The 20,034-nt window shown below is 53.5% G+C and overlaps 1 protein-coding gene across 2 annotated transcripts in view; it reads right to left on the minus strand.

Annotated features, from left to right (window-relative positions):
• The window catches only part of LOC132244199 (DLA class II histocompatibility antigen, DR-1 beta chain-like), a 115,803-nt gene extending 96,027 nt beyond the window's left edge, over positions 1 to 19,776 (minus strand). The window contains exons 1-3 of one of the 2 annotated variants that reach the window (XM_059715276.1): positions 19,353 to 19,776; positions 16,045 to 16,326; positions 15,681 to 15,871 (exon numbers count right to left, since the gene is read on the minus strand). In XM_059715276.1, coding sequence (XP_059571259.1) covers positions 15,696 to 15,871; positions 16,045 to 16,326; positions 19,353 to 19,521 — 627 coding nt within the window. In that variant the 5' untranslated portion in view covers positions 19,522 to 19,776 and the 3' untranslated portion in view covers positions 15,681 to 15,695. Of the gene's footprint in view, positions 1 to 15,680; positions 15,872 to 16,044; positions 16,327 to 19,352 lie in introns of those variants that run through there. The other variant, XM_059715277.1, reaches the window with a different exon arrangement.
• Between the last annotated feature and the right edge of the window lie 258 nt (positions 19,777 to 20,034).

Below are 20,034 nucleotides of genomic sequence, written 5' to 3' on the forward strand. Positions count from 1 at the left end.
TTCTTGTCTGCCCACTTGCTGAGCCTGTCCAGGTCAGCCTGGATCACTCGCCTGTTTTCTGGTGTGGATGCTTTGCCCGAAAGTTTGGTGTCATCGGTGAACTTGGCCAGTCCGCTTCTGACTCCAATGTCCACATCATTAATGAAGATGTTGAACAATATGGGTCCAAGGACAGAGCCTTGGGGGACCCCACTGGTCACAGGACACCATGATGAGTGACTTCCATCAATTACTACCCTCTGGGTCCGACCCCGGAGCCAATTTTCCAGCCAGTGGATCGTGGAGGACCCAAGGCGACAATTGGCCAGTTTCTCCAAGAGGCGATCATGGGAAACCAGATAGAAGGCTTTTTTGAAGTCAAGATATATGACATCAATCTCTTCTCCCTTGTCCAGGTGATAGGTCACCTGGTCATAGAAGGAAATGAGATTGGTCAAGCAAGACCTACCCGCAACAAACCTGTGCTGGCTATCCCTTAAGATGTTGGCGTCGGCCAGTCCATTAAGGATGGCCTCTTTAATAAACTTTTCTAAGATCTTCCCCAGGACAGAAGTCGGGCTGATGGGCCTATAGGTAGCCGGATCCACTTTCCTCCCTTTCTTGAAGATAGGCACCACATTGGCCTTCTTCCAGTCTTCGGGCACTACACCAGAGCGCCAAGAGTTTTCAAAGATCCGCGCTAGAGGCTGGGCTATGATGCTCGCCAGCTCCTTGAGTACCCTGGGGTGAAGATTGTCAGGGCCGGCTGACTTGAAGGTATCCAGCTTCTCAAGATGTTCCTTCACAAAGTCAGCATTAATGGAGGGCAGGGGATCACCCTCACCCAGACTTCCCGGCCCTGTAGCGGGCATGGGCGTCCCATGCAGCTGATGAAAGACCGACGCAAAGTACCTATTTAATAGGTTGGCTTTTTCCTGGGCGTCAGTTGTCAGTTGCCCCATCTGGTTCAGCAGGGGTCCAACGTTGCCCCTGCTTTTCCGCCGGCTCCCCACGTATCTGAAAAAGGACTTTTTATTGTCCTTGATGCTCAAAGCTAGCTGGAGTGCAGTTGCAGCCTTGGCTTTCCTGGTTTGCTCCCTACAGGACCGGACCAGCGCAGAATAATCCTCCTTGGAGGTGACTCCCATCCTCCATCCTTTGTAGGCCTTTCTTTTTAGCCTCAGGAGGTCTGCTAGGTCCCTGGAGAGCCAGGGGGGCTGCTGTGCCCTCTTGCTGCCTTTCCTCCGAGATGGAATAGACTTAGTTTGTGCATTGAGGATCGCTCCCCTGAGGAGCAACCACTCTTCTTGAACTCCCCTCTCCCTGTGGTCACGGTCCCTTAGGGCCTCACTGACAAGCCTCCTGAGCTTGTCAAAGTCGGCTTTCCTGAAGTCAAGGGATTCTGCGTTTGCTGACTGACTTACCAGCTTTTCGGCGGATGGTGAAGGTGATCAGCTCGTGGCCGCTGTCACCCAGCTTCCCATCGATCACTAGGTCGCCGACTAGGTCATCCCCAGTAGCCAGCACCAGGTCGAGCAGCGCTTTGCCTCTCGTTGGCCCATAGACTTCTTGAGTCAAGTAGAGGTCATTCACGCATGAGAGGAAGCTCTGCGACCGCTCAGATTTTGCTGAGCGATCCTCCCACGAGATGTCCGGGTAATTGAAGTCACCCATGACAATCATGGTCCTGGAGCAAGCTGCCTCAGCCAGTTCCTGGGCAAACTCCTGGTCTAGCTCAGGACTTTGGGTGGGAGGTCTGTAATAGACTCCCACCATTGTGTCCCCTGTGCCGTGTTCCCCATGGATTTTAACCCAGAGGGTCTCCAGTCGTCCACCCTGGTCACCAATATCGGCTTGCAGGGACGCGTAGCTTTCCTTAACATAGAGAGCTACACCCCCGCCCCTTTTCTCAACACGATCCCTCCTGTACAGGGTATAACCATCTATCCCCATGGTCCAGTCATGGGTGGAGTCCCACCAGGTCTCTGTTATCCCTATGACATTGTAATTGTTTGCACTGAGCAGGAGGATGAGCTCCTCCTGCTTATTCCCCAAGCTCCTGGCATTTGTGTACAGGCAGGCAAGTGCCCCCTTGGGGGCTCCTTCCTTGCCCACAGATTTTACCAGGGCTGGGGCTGGGGTGGGCTCCCTTAAGTGCCGTGATCCACTGGCTTTGCAAGATTTGCTCAGCGGGCCAGCAGTGGCGGTCGTGCCCCCGTCCCTCAGCGGGCTTAGTTGAAAGCCCGGTGGAGCAGGTCAGCCAGTCTGGCTGAGAAGAGCCTCCTCCCCAGGGGAGAGAGGTGGAGACCATCTCTTCCCAGCAGCTCGCTGCCTCTCTCGCCAAAGAGCGGGCTGTGGTTATGGAAGCCAAAGCCTTCCCGATGACACCAGCGCTGCAGTCTTTGGTTGACCACATAGATCCTCCTGTCCCTTCTGAGCCCATAGCCTGAGACTGGGAGGATCGACGAGAACACCACCTGTGCCCCCAGACCCTTAAGCCCCGCTCCCAAATCCCTGTAGCGCCTCATGACCTGGCTGGGAGTGCTCCGAGCCGTGTCATTGGTGCCCACATGAATAAGAAGCATGGGATAGCGGTCTGTGGATTGGAGGAGCTTGGGGATCCTCTCCACAATGTCCCAGATGCGGGCCCCTGGGAAGCAGCAGACTTGCCGGGCTAAGGGGTCGGGGCGGCAGATTGCCCCCTCCGTCCCCCTTAGGAGGGAGTCTCCCACAACAAACACCTTACGTTTTGTCTTGGGGAGAGCAGGGGCGGGAGCTGCACTTGGGCCCATGATGCCTTTGGGGGCCGGCAACTCAGCAGGCTCTGCTGGGGCAGCAAGAGGTGCGTCCCTGTTGCTCAGTTCTGGCGGGGGAGGGGCCTTGGTGTGGCGGGCCTTAGGGCCCTTGACCACCTTGGTCCATGCCCCTGGCTGGACACAGCAGGAGGTCCCAGAGTCCTCCTTTGGCGTGGAGGGAGACCGTGGTCTACCCTCCACCTCCCGGGGGAGAAGAGCCTGGCAGTAGGAGTCTATCTCCTGCTCGCAGTCCCTGGTGGCACACAGTTTCTGGACTGTGGCCTGGAGCTCCTCCAGCTGGTGTGCCAGAGACCCCAAAAGGGAGCAGACCCCACAAGGGGAGGTGGCCATGCTTCTGGGCCCCAGAGCCTGAAAAAGGGACAGGCAGCCCCCATGCCGAGAGCCAGGGGCTCCGTCGGGGTGGCCATCTCTGAGGTGCCAGAGAGGGGGGCCATGGAGCCCGAGGGGACCCTCGGGGTGCGGTGCGTGCCCATCTGTGTCATGCCTCCGGGAGGCTGGCTACATCTGGGACTGTCTGCCCTGGGGAGCACGCTGGCAGGGTCTTGGGCCCTCCCGTGTGCCCTCCCACGTGAACTCCACGCTAACTCACGCACTGGCAGAGTAGCACGCCTGTTTGCGCAGCCTGTCCGTGTGGCTCCCTGGGGGGCTGGGCCAAGTAGGGGCCTGGGCGGGGCTTCACCCAACCTGGCTCCACTCAGCCACCTCCTATCACTCAGTAAGGGTTAGTCCCCTCTCTCCATGGGCCCTGCTTACCCCGGCTGTGCTGGGGGTCAGTGGGGGGCTCTGCAGCTGCTGGAGGGTTTCTGGGGGGCTTCGGGGGAGCGGGGGCGCAGCGCGCTTTCACCCGCGCGTCTCTCGCCGCTTCCGAGCCTAACTGGGCTTTTTCCCGGTCGGTGGGCCCTTTTAAACTGCACGCATGCACAGTGGGCCTGCCATCGAGGAAGATGCTCTTAGGGCAATAAGGGGGCCCTGCCCGGGATTTGGGGCACCCTGCCCTACTGGAGGGGGACAGGTGAGAACCCCCCCTACCTCTCTCTCTCCCTGGGGGGCTGGGCCAAGTAGGGGCCTGGGCGGGGCTTGACAGTTGGATTTGTCAATAAATATAAGTTAAATGTATCAAATAAAAGTAATATAGGCCAATACTAAGGGAAGTCAAAAGGAATCAGATATTGGCTACTGATAATTTTCTTAAAATGTATTATACACACACAGGCAGACAAGGTTCCTTGGGTGAATTTGATATCTTTTATTAGACCAACCCAAATGTTTGGAGAATAGTTATTAAGCAAGCTTTTGGGTTCAAAAACTCTTCATCAGGCTAAGGACACTGCAGCAGTTGGTGTGTGCTCTTCCTGGATGGGATGAAAAGTGAAGAAGCCAGGGGCTGGGCTGGGCTGGGAAGTCAGTTGCCAGGCGGATTGTAATGTATCAAAAATCCAATGTCTGTGTTTAGTCCCTGATCTCTAGTATCCAGCAGGTTGATGAAATGGAGCTCGTAGGCTCGTCTCTGGGAAGTGTTGTGTACGTTTCCTTTGAGGATCAGGACTGCGAGATTGGGGAGAGAGTGGCCCTCCTGTGAGAAATGTGCCCCCGCCGGTAACTGGGTGTTTCTGTCTTTGATAGATGTCCGGTGTGCGTTCGTTCTGGTGCGCAGTTGTTGTTTGGTCTCTCCTACATATCTTCCATCAGGGCATTTGGTGCATTGGATGAGATATATCACATTTCTGGAGGTGCAGCTGTAAGATCCTGGGGTGCTGATGGCTCTGTTGTGGGGTGTAGTAATAGTGGGGGGTGGAGATGTGTTGGCAGGTTTTGCATTTCTTGTCCTGGCACGGTCGGGATCCTTTTGGTGTGGTCTGGGCTTGAGGAAGTTTGCTTCTGGTGATGAGGTTGGTGCGGTTCAGTGCTTGTCTGAAGGCTAGGATGGGTGGCTCTGGGAAGATTTTTTTAAGAATAGGGTCTTTTTCTAATATGGGTTGCAATTTTTTGAGGATTTTCCGTACGGGTTCAAGGGATGGGTGATAAGTCATAACCAGCGGTGTGCGATTTGTGGGTGTTTTTCTTCTGTACTGCAGCAGTTCTTCACGTGGTATCCAGGTGGCTCTTTCAAACATGCGATCTACCTCTCTGGAGGAGTGTCCTTGCTGGGTGAAAGCCTTTTTAAGATTGGTGAGGTGGCAATCCCAGGTGCTCTCTTCAGTACAGATGCGGTGGTATCTGAGGGCTTGGCTGTATATCACAGCTTTTTTGGTGTGTTGAGGGTGATTGCTGGTTCTGTGCAGATATGTATGTTGGTCTGTGGGTTTCTTGTATACTGTGGTCTGTATTTTACCCTTCTGGATACTGATCCTTGTGTCTAAAAAGGGGATGTTGGTGCTGGAGTATTCTAGGGAAAGTCGGATGGAGGGATGGTGACTTGAATTTCTGGTGGAACTCAATCAGAGATTGCAGGTTCTCACTCCAAATGATGAAGATGTCATTGATGTATCATAAGTACAGCAAGGGTTTGATGGTGCAGTTCTTCAGGAAGTCTTCTTCCAGGTGGCTCATAAAAAGGTTGGCATACTGTGGGGCCATTTTAGTGCCCATAGCTGTTCCCATCATCTGGAGGAAGTGTTGATTATTAAAAGTGAAATTGTTGTGTGTGAGGATGAAGTGTATAAGCTCAGTGATATCTTTGGGTCTGTATTCTGGGTTGTAATCTTGTTCCTGTAGATATGTAAGGCAGGCTTGGATGCCATCCTGGTGTGGGATGTGGGTATATAGGCTGGTAACGTCCATGGTGGCTAGGAGGGTGTTCCTGGGAAGGTGGTCTATGTTTTTAAGTTTCCGTAGCAAGACTGTGGTGTCTTGGACAAAACTTGCTCTGTGGGTGACAAGTGGTTTTAGGATGGATTCAACAAAACCTGATATTTCTTCAGTTAGGGTCCCATGGTTGGATATGATAGGTCTGCCAGGGTTCCCTTGTTTGTGGATTTTAGGGAGCATGTAAAAAGTCCCCGGGTTAGGTAGCGGGGGGATCAAGGTCTGTAGTTTTTCTTGTAATCTTGATGGAAATGATTTGATGGTATTGTTGAGTTTTTTGGTGAAAAGGGGAGTAGGATCTTCTTGTAGTTCTTTGTAGTAGGTGGTGTCAGAGAGCTGTCTCTTGGCTTCCTTTATGTAATCTTCACGGTTTAGGATGACTATGGCTCCTCCTTTATCTGCTGGTTTTATTACTATTTGGTGGTCGGATCTTAGAGATTCTGTGGCCTTTTCCTCTGGTGGAAAGAGGCTGTTGTGGTGGCGCGTGTTGCTGATTATTTCCTTGTTCATTCTTTCCCTGAAGCAGTCAATGTAGCAGTCAAGGTTAGGGTTTCGTCCACTGCGAGGTGTCCAATCTGATTTTTTTTGGGTTTTTTGGCATTGATCTTTTCTTGTATTTTGTCAGAGGATGAGTTGTTGTTGGGAGTGGGTTCAGTTTGGTCGTGGAAATATTCTTTGAGGCACAGGCGTCGGAAGAATTCTTCTAGCTCTCCACATTGAAGTATTTTATTAGGGTATTTTTCTGGACAGAAATTTAGGCCTTAAGAAAGGACAGATTTTTCAGTTTTGGAAAGCGTGTGTGTGGAGAGATTGATAATATTTGGGGGTTGGTTGCTGCTTGCAGTTTCATCAAGTCTGAGGTTGGAAGGTCATAAGGTGTTGGTGTTGTTCCTCTGATGGTTGTTTTGTGGCTGGGGAGCTTGTTCTTGGAGTAATTTGTTCCATTTCTTCTTTTTATGTAGGATGAATGCTGTAGAAAGTTTTTCGTAGTCTCTTTGTATCCACTGTATATTGTCAGGGAACATGCATAGATTTCTATCTTTTAAGTTGTTGTAGTGTATGGTGATTTCCTTCCTGAGTTGGTCTCTTTTGGAGTAGAGTAGGTGAAGTAGATGATTTCTAATTTTCTCTGAAGTTCTTCTGCATAGCTGGGAAGCATATTTGGAGTTGTGTGTAGTAGTCAGGGGATTGTAGATGTTTAGTCCTCGGGGAATGAAGTTGTGTTTCTTGCAAAGGCTTAGAAAATATATGTCGCTGTTGAGTCTGGCTTCTTTCTTTTTCATGTTGTACAGTTTCCATTTCAGACGGCTGAATTCAATATCTTCCATGTTGCAGGGGTTTAGGTTGTAGCCGTGTTGGTCTAAGGATACACACACACACACACACACACACACACACACACACACACACACACACACACACACAATCCAATTGTATTAATTTCTGCAGTGCAAGCCACAGCTGGTGAAGCTGTAGTTAGCAGCGAGGAAAAGGCAGAAATATTGGTAGCTCCTTCTGGAGTGCCTTTATTGGAACCAGGAAGAAGGATGTATCCATCCTGTACGTTGTTGCAGATGGAAAAAGCAAGCTGAGAGCATGCAACAAAGGAGGATATGAAATATCTGCTAAGATGCAAATGTTTGAGTCAGGAGGCCAAGATCAAGACAGCAGAGGGTCTGAAAGGACCTGGCTGAGGGGTTCCCAAAAAGACACTTGTGTCAATGTTCCCTAAATCTTGAAAACCTGGAGAAATGTCCTGGTCATGACAGGTCTTCAGTCTTCAAGAAGGGTTTGAAGCATTGGGAACTATAAATCCCTAGGTTAACATCCATGCTGTGTAAGATGGAACAGGTAGTTCAGGAGTATCTATATGTTGAGGATTAAAGACCTTAACTAAACCCATTGAACTTGCCAAGGGTGAACAAAACACAGCCTGTGGGCCAGATGCGACCCATGGAGGGACATTTTTCAGCCTGTAGCAAGTCCTTCACTCTCGCTTGGTCCAGGTGCCATCTGCCACGTAGCATGTCCCACACTCCTAGGCACACACCATGTCCCACGCTCTTGGGGTGAAGACAGCTCTGTGGGTGCACTACATTTCTCAGCAGTGGCAACTCCTTCTGGCTGCCACCACCACTGGCACCAGCCCCATGAAAACCAGACAGGACCCACACGGGCAGGGCACAGTCTAGCCCGCACTATGTGGGGGGTCAGGGTCCCTCCAGAATGCTCTCTTGCCCCCTGTACGTGCTCTAGACCCATCCACCCCAGCTATAATGAGCAGCGGTGGCAGCAGAAGAAAAAAGTGGGACCTGGAGCCCATTCCAGGGCTGCTCCTCCCTACCACCATTGCTGCCACCACCAGCACCACCTCTGGACCACCCCAGGCCCCTGCATCCAGTGGGGCAGTGGACAGGAGCCACTGGGCAGCCCTCACACCCATGCCAGCCCACCAATGCCCATGCAACCTCCCCAATCACCCGTGGCCCTATTCCACACAGGGAAGTTTCTTAAACTGTTGTGTCTGTGTGTGGAGGCAGGGTGCTGACCTGGCCCATGGCCAAGTCCCCCCAAATCCCCATGTGTTCCCCGAGCCCCAATAATTGCCCACCCCTATACTAACTGATACGCTGGCCATGTAAAGAAGCCATTGAGCTTTGGGGCTGAAACTGCCCAGATTCATTAGGGCAAGGTGGGAAGGAACAGAAACTTCCCTATGGCTTTGTGGCCATCCCTGACACTGCTGCTGTAGGAGAACTGTTGTGGAAGGATGAAGGACTCTATATCCCGACCCCTCTGCAGTGAACTGGGCTCCAGGGAAGGCCAAGTCACTGCTGCACTTGAGAAGGCTCTTATATGGAAGTAGCGCTGCCACCACCCCCACCCCCACAACAGAAATCAACAGTGTGGTCTCAGGATCTGGATTTTAAGCTTCATGCCAGGGTATAAGAGGCATGGAAATGGGGTCTGCAACAGAGTCCATGGGTCTTGAAGAGCTAGTGCCCTCTACAGCAAAGCTTCCCCAGTGAGGTGTGACAGGAATTCACTTAAATTGCAACAGAGGAGACTTGAAGTGGGGACTAAGAGGTTCATAACTGGGTGGCTCAGCCTTGGGACAGGTTACTGGAGAATTTCTGGGCAGGTCAGACACACACTTGTCCAGGATTGTTTAGAAAGGGATGAGCAGAGGGTTATACTAGATGCTGGTCTTTCCAGCCAGGTTTTGCAAAGGGCACTGGCAGATGTCACAACTCCCCTGCGATTAATGTATTAATTGAGTGATACATTATAACATGACACATATTCAAGCTATTTACCAGCTAATAACAACCTGAAAAATGGTGGCCCAACCTCAGAGATGTTACTTGTAAAAGGTAGAACTTGTTGCAGCGAGTCTGTATCCAGCTTGTGTGCAGTGCTGCTAAGTGTCTTCTGCAACCCTGCCCAGCTGGAGCCTACCAGAGACTGATGATCCTGTCCAGAGCTGCCGGCTCATTGGCCCAGACAGGAGTAACTTGCAGGCAAAGCATTGAAGAGGAAGCAATTCTCAGAAAAGGCCCAAATTCCTGGAGCGGGGCAGGGGGTGACACTTGTGCTCAGAGGTGCAGACTTCCCCCCTGAGCAGCAACAGAAGCTCAGCCGTGACAGGCGGTTGGGAGTGCAGAGCAGTGGGAGAGGGTCTGAAACCCATGGGTCTATACTATGGGTTTCTCCTCGCCCTGAAATACCTGAGGGGCAGGGAACTGGAGTGACATAGCCAAGTACACATGGGAGTTAGGATTTAGGGAGGGTCTCGTGGTTAGTCCTGTCAATACACTGGTCCTCCAGGTGCCTCTGAGGAGGGACCTTCCCCAGACGACTCCTGCACTGAGCTGTAGTTAGACCAGAGCTTTCCAGTCCCCGGACTCTAGACTGGAGGTGCCCCAGGAATGGATCTAGGGGTGCCAGGGCCTAATCCTCCTGCAAGGGCTGGGGCAGGGGGTGATTGGTTAGTGGAGATGTGAGCAGAAGGCCCCAGCATGTGACCATTCCCACAACTTCATAAGGGCAGACCAGTACCCACAAATGCACACAATCCCCTCCAGGGGCCTGCCAGTCTGGAGTGGAGGGGAAAATCCTTCCTGGCCCCAAAGCCAATGATCAGGGTCACTCTGAGCATGTGACCAAGACCCTCCTTCCTGTCATCAAACAAGGGAATTCTCCACAGCTGCTCAGAGCACCGACCCACCTTGTCCCATGTCCAGCCATGACCAATCTACTGATGTTTCAAGAGGAAAAGTCTGCCCAGTAATTTCTGCACCACCAGAAATCTCACTCCTCCCTGCAGCTGGATAGCTGGTGCCCTGCATCTCGAGAGTGGATTATAGTTATTTCACAGATGACTAGACAGTGATGAAGGCAGCCCAATGCTGCCCACAGGAGGAAGACGAGGGAATGAATGAGTAGTGGGGTTAGGTGTCACAGACTCCCAAGGCCAAGGAGAACTGTAACAACACCCAGCCTCCACAGAGCAGAGTTTCTCCCAGACACTGCAGTAGAGCAGGCCATTGAGGGGCATACACCATGTCATGATAAAGCTTTCACACCACAATAGAAAAATCACAAGCACAAGGCAAGAAAGGACCTCCTGAAGTCCTCTTCCATTGACTTCAGGGGATAAGAAAGACATGTGATCCCCTGCATAAACTCAGGATGAAACTGGATATGCACAAGTCTAAAACGACTCCAAGCCACAGTGAGTCCACCCCACCCTGGTAACGCCGTTCCAGTGATTAATCACTTGCTGCTAGGAAAGTGGGTCTGATGTCAACACTGAACTTACATGACTGCAATTTCGAGCTGGTGCCTCTGTTTATGCAGGTGTGAACAAGGGCAAAAGGCTAGATATCAGCAGGCGCTACTTCACTGTCAGGGCGGTTAGGATCTGGAACCAACTTACAAGAGAAGTGGTGCTCGCTCCTACCCTGGGGGTCCTCAAAACGAGGCAAGATGAACACCTTGCCAGGGACGTCTGACCCCAGTGCTCTTGCTTGCCAGCATGGAGAGGATCCAGAGGAGGGCCACTCACATGATCTGGGGGCAGCAGGCCAGGCCCTATGAAGATAGACTAAAGTGCCTGAATCTATTCAGCCTCCACAAGAGAAGACTGAGAGGGGATCTGGTGGCTGTCTATAAACTCACCAGGGGTGACCAGCAGAAAATAGATGAGGCTCTGTTTCCCCAGGCACCATCTGGGATAACAAGGAGTAACGGCCACAAATTGATTGAGAATAGGTTCAGGCTTGATACTGCCCCTGGGGGAAGGGACCTAGACCCAGGCTACCCATGAGGGGCTCTATACAGAAAGGAGGGCTGTGTGGATTTAGGCCTGGACAGGGACCTCAGTCCTCAGGAAATTCCTCATCCTGGGGTCTCCACAGTATGTGTGGGAGATCGCCTGTCTCCCGCCGGGGAGGGGGTGAAGGGGCTCCAACAACTTGGAGCTGCAGGATGGGACATGGCCCTTGCTCTCCTGGGGCACAAGTCTCAGCGCAGCTCTAGGCACATCTGTCTGCGATGGGTTCCCCCAGTTCCTAAAAGCCCCAGCGTTATCCCTGCCCTCACCTCAAGCTCAGAGATGCTCCACCAGCCCACAGTACCATCCTTTGTGGGAAACCCTGGGGAGCCTTCACACCTTCACAGGAGTCCCTCAGCCCCAGACCCCTCTCTGCTGTCTGCTGTTTTACAAAGGAGAGCTAGACCCAAGGGACCAACTCTTCACTGCAAAGTGTCTCAGCTGCACCGGACTCATTCAGTCAGTGCCTGATCACAGCAGAGGAAAGTTTGCCAACTTAGGGAATCGCACCCTTCACCTCATTTGTGCTAGTAATGGCAGGTCCCCTTTCTGGCGGGCCAGTAGGGGGCACCCCTGATTTGAGCCGCCAACCTCCCTGCGCCCGACCACCTTCCCGGCTCCGAGTGCCTCCCTGGGGTGCCTCCCGTCCGGCCGACCCCTTCCCTGGAGCACACCCGCTAGCCTGGGGTCCCGCTGCCACCATCCAAGGCTCTGGACTCACTTCTGGCTCTGCGCACCTTGGAAAACGCAGACCTGATCGTCCAATGGGTACTAGACCCAATGCAAGCACTTGGGGCACTTCCCCAAGTCAGGGGCTTAATAGGAAAGTCTCCCTTAGTCTGCAGACATAAGGGCCCTCCTAGGCATAATTTAGACCCACCCCTCAATAAGTCTCCCACACCGGTCACAAAGGAGAGCTTTATTGATTCAGGGGGTAGGGCGGAAACAGGGTAAAGGTAGAGCAGTATCATGGAAATATCAGAGGAATACCAGAGGAATCCCATAGAGCAAACCCGTATGGCTGAGGTAGCCTTTTGATCTCGCATCTGAGTTACTGGAAGCTAAATATCTAGTCGGATCTCGAGTAGCTTACTCACTCGCATCATCCAGAGGTGGTTGGAGTTTCCTCTGGAGGCAGGGCACTCTTGGAGCATGCGGTGATGAGGAGAGAGCCTGTGTCAGATGGTGAAGCTCCTCTCCCAGGTTCAGATTCACCTGGATGACTGCCTGGCTAATGGCTGCCTTCTTCCTGGACCGGGCCTTTAAATAACCTTTCAGACCTCAGCAGCCCGGTCCAATCGAAGCTGCCAGTGCTGGCCACTAGCCAACCGATTTAAAAAGCATCACTGGTCACCTGGGCCAGTGAGCAGGGCTTTTCCCTCCCCCTGCCCAGGAGACCAGAGCATCTACATCCAAGTCACCAGGCTTTTGTCATGTCGGCAGGGAGGAAGATCCCCCTCCCTGAGGGATTCAACCCAGCCCCTCACGCTGGCCGAGACAGATTTCTGGAGAGGGACACAGACGGTGGCATTTCTGCCACACCCTTCTCCAGAACAGAATTTCCCAAGTGCTCTGATCTGATCAGTAAGGGACAAGCCATGCTCATGATGTCCAAGGACACTCAGAAACCAACACGCACAGCCAGAAGAATGGGAAAGAGCTGCCAGGTCAGCCAGCACAGACTATATTGTGACCATGCAGGGACATGAGACCTGTATTACCATTAGTTGGTTCAAGGAACAAGAACCAGAGATTTTCACCTGCATGTTCAGCACCTTCACATGCTCACACTCTCAGTAGTTGATGTCCTCCAAAGCCAGCGGAGAGCCCTCAGGGCAGGGCCCAGGGACGGCCTCTGCTGGCACCTGCTGATGGGGAGCCGAGCACAGCCTGTGCAGAGCTGTGGGGTGAGCCCAGGGGGAAGTCACCAAACTGACGTGAAGGGAGGCCTGTGGATCACAGCAGGATTGGTGGCACCCCCTCAGTCAGCCTCTGTCACAGCTTCACTGCCATTTGATTCCTGATTGCAACTCCCACCATCAAAAGGACCGTGGCAGCCATGGGGTGAGGGAAACACCAGGTGCAGTTAGGAGAGCGTGGGGGAGCCTGACTTTGCTGCACAAGGATGTAAACCCACATGGCTTCAGAAGGAGACCCAGGGAAATGGAGGTCTGAAAAGGGAGGGCTCAACACATCGCACACACTGGTGAGACAAGTTATTGGTCAGAAACACCATCACCCCCAGCAGGACAGAGACCTGCTCCTTTCCAGTCCCCAAGGAGTGATCCAGAGCAGTAGCAGGAGCAATTACAACAGCACAAGCTCCAGCACATGTTTCAAGGCACCTGACTCAACCCCCACCTGCTTCTATCCAACAGCCCCACAGGACACCCTGGGACCCCAGGCCAGATTTACCAGATCTCAATTGTAACAAGGTGGCTACAAGCTCAGAGACCCCCCAGGACCACCCTGGCCCAAAGGTAGAGCATGTGTTCCCTGGGTATCACTGGGCTCCTCCATCCTGTCCTTTCCTAACAACATGTTTCCACCGCTCAGGCTAAGGGTGATACTGGTCCTTTCTGGGGCATATTAGCTCTAGTTGGGGCCCCATGGGAGTCTCATTCCAGAGGAATGTGACAACTGCTGGAAATGACCTTGTTACAGCTCCTCGTGTCTCAGATCAGAGTCCCCCCTAAAACAATAACATTTCTGTTAGTAACATTTCTGTTACTAACATTTCTGCACCACAACAGTGCAGATGTGGTGCAGGCTTAGGCATATAAAGGGTTAATTCTGAGGAGTCAGCCCCAGGGATCCAGGTGAGGATGGAGGGAAAGTGAGAAGAGCTCCAGACACAGGGACAGGTGCCAGGAGACGGGGCTGGAGAATCACGCTGGGCAATGCAGGCCCCGAAGCTGCAGGATCTAACTGAGGAGCCCTGCAGGGAGAGAGGGGAGACATCAGCACAGGGCAGGGACTAGCAGCACTGGGGAAAGGCCATGGGGGGGATCTCACAGGCGCCAGGGCCTCCCTAGAGGGTTGTCTGGAGCCTCCGGGTGGGGAGATGCTTTTGCAGGGCGCAGGATGCTCTGACCATGGAAGTAGCTCTAGGTTTGGCCCAAATGGCACTAATGAGAGAGTTGGAGGCTCCTCCTCTTCCTCACTGCAAATGGTCCATGTTCCAGCTCCCACCCAGTCTGGGCTGGGCAAGTGTTGGGGTGAAAGGGCAGGGGTACCTGCTCCATGGACTGTGGTCCCTGAGGTCCCTGGTACAGGATGTGGTCCCTGAGGGGGAGGGGGCTTCATAGTGGTAGACTGAGATGGAAATTACCTGTTGGCTGGGGAAAGGGTTGGCCTGGAAAACAAGGAGGAAAATGGTGAGAGTCTCACCAGAGGCAGCCCCTCTGAGAGATCACATATCCTGCCCTAGCCCTGAGGTGCAGAGCAGACCCCATTAGTGACCCCACATCCCCCATTAAAATCACAAATCACAGTCTCACCCAAACAGGGCTGGATAGAGGGATTTACTGTGTGCACGTGTAGATATTTCCTTGAACTGGATGCAATACTCTGTGCTTCGGTCTCTATTTCCAGACAACATTCAGCGAGGATGAATTCAAGCAGGGTCACACTTGTGTGGGCTCAGTATCAGCTAGGAAGGCGTGTGTGTATCTTCACTACATGACCCAAGACAGGCAGGGAGATACGGGCAGAATCAAGGGTCAGGAACAGCCCTAGACCAGACCATGGCTGTGCACATTTTGGAGGAGCCCTTGCTATGTTTTTCTTTTCCACCAAAAACAGCAATTGAAAATTTAGGGAAGAAAGAGGTGGTGAGGGGTACCGTTAATAAGGAAATTGATTGTGATAAGCATGGATACAAGAGAAAATATACTATCCTTTCATACCACAGACACTTTTCCTTCAAAAAGAAAAAAAACCCCACCTGCTGGAAATTGTAATGAGCAATATATGTGAGAAATATGGTAAGAGCAGCTTCCGGTAATTCCCAGGTAGGCTGGAAACCTGCATGGGCCCCATAGGGAGCAGAGCCAGGAGCAGTGCTTTCTCCTTTCTGCTGCTGCTCCTCATCTCCTGCCTCCAGGAAAGGTCTGTTATTCTCCCCTCTGCTGTTCACAATGCAGGGGGACATTTTCTCCCTGGGTCTCTTGTAGGTGAGACAATTCTTCCCCTGTCCCACATCCTTCCCTGACTGTCTGGGCTAAGGGTGAGACCAGGACAACTGACACCTGCAGGGCTGAGGATCTACATTATATTGCAGAGAACAAAATCAGTTTGACCCACCAGCTGCCAAAGTTTCCACTCATGGAGCAGCAAGGTCAGAGACAAGGGAAGCTGAAATTAAGGTCTGCCGGGACAATAACTTTTCCAGGGGAAAACCTTGGTCTGTGCCAGCAGACAAGCAACAGGACAGAGGAGAGAGGTTTGGGACAGAAACCCCCCTGATACCTCATCCCCATGAAGTCCCACAGTGGGGTACACTCAGGTGCCCCCACCCCCCTGGGACTGGCACCTCCAAACCCAGGGTCACTGCCTTGAAGCAGAGGAGAGGAAATGCCCAGAGTCAAGGCAGTGGCAGCTCTGCCTACCCATGGCCCCTGCTCTGCCCTGCTCCTTAGAGGAGGGAGGGACAGTAGGATCCATCCCCAGCCCCAGGAGGTGAGAAACTGGGAGGCCCCTGCCAGACTCCAGGGCAGCTCGTACTGGGGTGTGAGAGGGAGCAGAGCTTGCAGACAGACCTACAGACCAAGCATTTTGCCCCAACAACGCCTTGGTTCCAGCACCCCAGCTGAGCCCCACTCACCTTTCTTGTTCCTCAGGTAGACGAGCAGTCCCAGTGCCAGGAAGATCAGCCCCAGCACAAAGCCCCCGACCCCCGTCAGCATCTTGCTCCTGGCCGAGTCTGACTGCGCCTCTGTGGAGACAGGAGCCGAGGTGAAGGGCTCAGTCCGGGCTCCCACCCCCTGCTCACACCCCTGCCCGCTGTGGGAAAGGGGTCTGACCACGGACAGCCCTTGTGGGGCTGCACAAAGGGAGACCCGGCCCCTCCAAGATCTCAGGGGCTGCCCCAGGCTCCCAGTTCCTTACCCCAGTGCACGGTGACAGGGCCTGGCAGGCTGCTGTGCTCCACCTGGCAGGTGTAGACGTCCCCGCTCCGGGGGGTCATTTCCAGCATCACCAGGATCTGGAAGGTCCAGTCTCCGTTCTGCATCAGCTCCGTGGACACCACTCTGGCCGTCTGCTCCTGCCCGTTCTTCAACCATTTCACCTCGATCCCGCTGGGGTAAAACCCCATCACAAAGCAAATCAGTGTGTCTGGGTGGGCCTGGGCTCCTGATTTTGTTGGGGAGACTTTCACCTTTGGCTTCACTGAAAAGGAAAGAGATGGAGAGAATGAGCTGGGAGAAAGAATGATTCCTCCATCAGGGAAAGTTTTCTCCCCCCAACCCCTGCCCGCCTCAGTTTCTCTCACCCCTGAGCCTTGAGTTTATTTAAATCTTTACTTTGGTACCACTATAAAACCACTCTGTTTTCTCATATGCAGCACACATTGTTTTCCCCAAGAACAGCTAACTGGGCTTTGCAATTTGAATCTTAACTGAGCAATATGGTAAGAGCAGTTTCCGAGCAAATGTGTAAGTCAAATCTGTAGGGACGTTCAAGAAGCAGAGCAAGTGGGAGCCTCCCTGCTGCTACGTGGTTACTTATGATAAGGATATATTTTTTTCCCCCAATGCATGATGTTGCTGCTTCATTCTTGGCTGAATGTTGCATTCAAGAAAGTATGATATTTTAATAATTAAAGCTAAACTTTAATTGCAGTTTCATTTTTTTATTTGCAAATGACCTGAATCCAGGAGTGTCTTTCAAAGGCTCTGGATTCCCTTTTTCATTCAAGATGTCAGGGGGAGACCTCTCCAGTTTGGAGGCCAAGCTCTATGGCTGCAGCACCAAGTGTCCTGTCCTGGGTTAATGGTTTCCAGCTGTGGACAGCCAGGGGCTTTGCTTGGGAGTGCCAGAGAGTGGCAAAGATATCCCAGGTTTGGGACCTGGCCCTGTCCAAAGGAGACCCCATCATGTGTCTCATAAGCAGACGTTTGGGTTTCCCATTTGCTGCAGAAAAATGTGGATGTTCTCCTTTAAAGAGAAAAGGTGGCTGGGTAGATGTGCAGCCCTGCATGCGAGTCCCCCTGGTCTGTCACTCCTCACCTTTCGGGTGGCACGGCCTTACTCTGTGGTGGCAGGGCTGGTGCGGAGGTGCTGGCGGCAGCAGCGAGTCTTGCCACCCTGCTCCACCCTCCTGTGCCAGGTCCCACCCACTGGGCCACAAAGGCAGTTCCTGCCTGTTGGAGGTCTGGCCAAGCTATAGCCTCACACCCTGCTGTGGGCACACAAATCTGGAGAGGCATGTCCCCCCCATGCCACCCCAACTCATCTCCTATGCTGTTGCCTATGGTTGGGCACCTCCCCTGCCCCATACAACCCCACTTCCCCTATCGACAGGGGTGGCTGTGGCCTAGGGGAGAGGGAAGTGGATTGAGAGTGAGGGGCACCAGCAGGACTGAGGTGCGTGGGGGGTTTCTTGGAGTGAGGGGAATTGGCAGGGATGGGGGCTGTGGGTCAGGAGTCTGGGGCACCAGTGAGGATGAGGAACTGTGGTTCAAGATTGAGGGGCACTGGTGGAGATAGGGAGGTGCAGGTCAGGAGTGAGGGGCATCGGCAGGGCTAGTGGGCTGTGGGTCAGGAGTGAGGGACACTGGTGGGGATGTGGGGGTGCAGGTCAGGAGTGAGGGGAACCAGCATGGCTGGGGGGGCTGTGTTTTGGTAGTGAGGGGTACGGACATGTCAGGGCTGCTCAGTAGCGCATAGCAGTGGGGGTAGGGAGGGAGAGGGCAGCTGCACCTGGACCCACATCCTGGTGAGTGAAGGGGGCAGGGGAAGCTCTCATTTTCCATGATCAACGACCAAAATCAAATGCCATAATATAGAGGTATTTAGATTGTATTTTATTGTAATGACTGAGGCACTGGCTGGTTTCCAAATTGGTTTAAAACAGTCAGTATCTCAATAAACCTTGTGTGCAGCTGACACCTCTGTATACAGTGGAGTTTCATTTTAGTCATGGATAAATGTGGATTTCGGGGTTTTTTTTATCACAGAAGCTGGGATTTTTAAACACAGGACACCAGGACCCCGGTTCATCTGGATGAGATTCCTGTTACCCCTGAATGCAGCCACTTGCCCCATGCCAAGAGCAACAAGCTTGTCTTCTCAGAAATAAGCAAGACCCTTCTGGTTTTCTACCCTGCTGGAAATGGGACGTTCCCCAGGATCTGGGCAGGCAAAGCTGTCTGGGCCCCAGGAAAGCCCCAGCTGTGGTGCCCCCTCCCACACCGCAGGGACCTGCCCCCACCCCAGGGAAAGGCTCCACAGGGCTGAGTCCCCTGGGTCCTGCCTGCGGCGCGAGTGCCCCTGCCTGGACCCACCTGCAGGCCTTGGGCAAAGCTCTTTGCAGGGACTGGTTTCTAGGGCAGGGAGCTCTGATCTCAGTCACTGGTGGATGCTGCGCAGCCGGCCCCTGGGACCAGGGCCCACAGCCACTCCCCAGCCAAAGCAGTCCTGCGAGTGGAGACGGGCAGAGCCCCTCTGACCCCACAGCTCCCATCACTGCATCGCAGGCCGTGCCTGGGCTCCTGTCTGTCCTAACCATGGGTGACCCCTGAGCCCCTCCCCCCTCCCAACCCTGGCGGCCTGATGCTCCTGGGTCACTTCTGCAACCCCCGCTGTGACCTGACTGCCCCCACCTGCCCTCTGCCCCAGGGACTGTCCCTGCAGCTGCCCCCATGGGTCGTACCACTGCAAGGTGACAGTGTGATCCACAAGTACAACCCTGCACCCACCACCTGGCCCCTGCCAAGGGATCTGTACTCCCACCTCCTCCTGTGCCCCACCATGTTATTTCTTTCCCTTCCCAGTCACACCTGCCCCTTCCTCTGCCCGCGCCCCATGGCGCAGCTCTGCCCCTGCCCTGTCCGCATGGGTGGGGGCTGTGGGGAGCAGCTGCAGCTCCTGGCCCTCGCCCCCCACAGCCCCACTGCACACGGGGAAGGTGCCAGACCCCGGGGACACAGCGCTGCGGCCAGTGACACGGCCCTGCTTGTAAGTGGTTCAACCTCCGCTGTGTGCACAGTGATGGTGTTCCCGTGCACCCTGCAGGGCAAGGGGCTGTGGGCGATCACCCCAGGGCCTGGCCCTGCCCCCACTGCCACCGCCACCGCCACCACCACCGCCACTGCCTCTGCACCCAGTGACGGCCCGAGACCCCGGGGACTCACCGCTGCGGCTGATCACGTGGCCTCGCTCAAACACCCCGTAGTTGTATCGGCAGAACTCACCTTTGTGCGTGTTGATAAAGTTCTCCAACACCCCGTAGTTGTGTCGGCAGAACCTGTCCACTTCGCCCCTTCTGAGCTCCAGCTCCCCCTTCAGGCTGTTCCAGGACTTGGCGATAGGCTCCCCCAGCTCCGTGTCGCTGTTGAAGTTAACGTCCTGCTGCCACCCCATATTCCAGTCATTGATAAAGATGTTGAAAAGCACTGGACTGAGCACCGACGCCTGAGGGACACCACTGACCACTTCTCGCCAGGACGCCACAGATCCATTCAGAAAAACTCTCTGGGTCCAGCCTCGCAGCCAGTTTCCTACTCACCTAACCAGCAGTTAAGCCCACAATCCTCCAATTTTCCCATGAGAACACCATGGGATATCAGATCAAAGGCCTTTTGGAAGTCAAAGTATATGATGTCGACCATCTCTCTGTTATCCAAGTGGTGAGATACCTGGTTGTAGAAGGAGATGAGATTGGTAAAACAAGACCTGCCCACAATGAAGCCGTGCTGGCTGTCATTCAGAATCCTACCTTCTGCAAGCGTATCGAACATAGACTACTTGATTAATTTTTCCAGGATTTTCCCTGGGACTGAAGTTAGGTTAATTGGCCTGTAGTTGCCCTGTTGAATATTGCTACAACATTAGCTCTCTTCTAGTCTTCAGGGACCTCCCCCAAGTGCCATGAGT

Source organism: Alligator mississippiensis, chromosome 11 (genome assembly GCF_030867095.1).
Source record: "Alligator mississippiensis isolate rAllMis1 chromosome 11, rAllMis1, whole genome shotgun sequence".
Lineage (NCBI taxonomy): Eukaryota > Metazoa > Chordata > Crocodylia > Alligatoridae > Alligator > Alligator mississippiensis.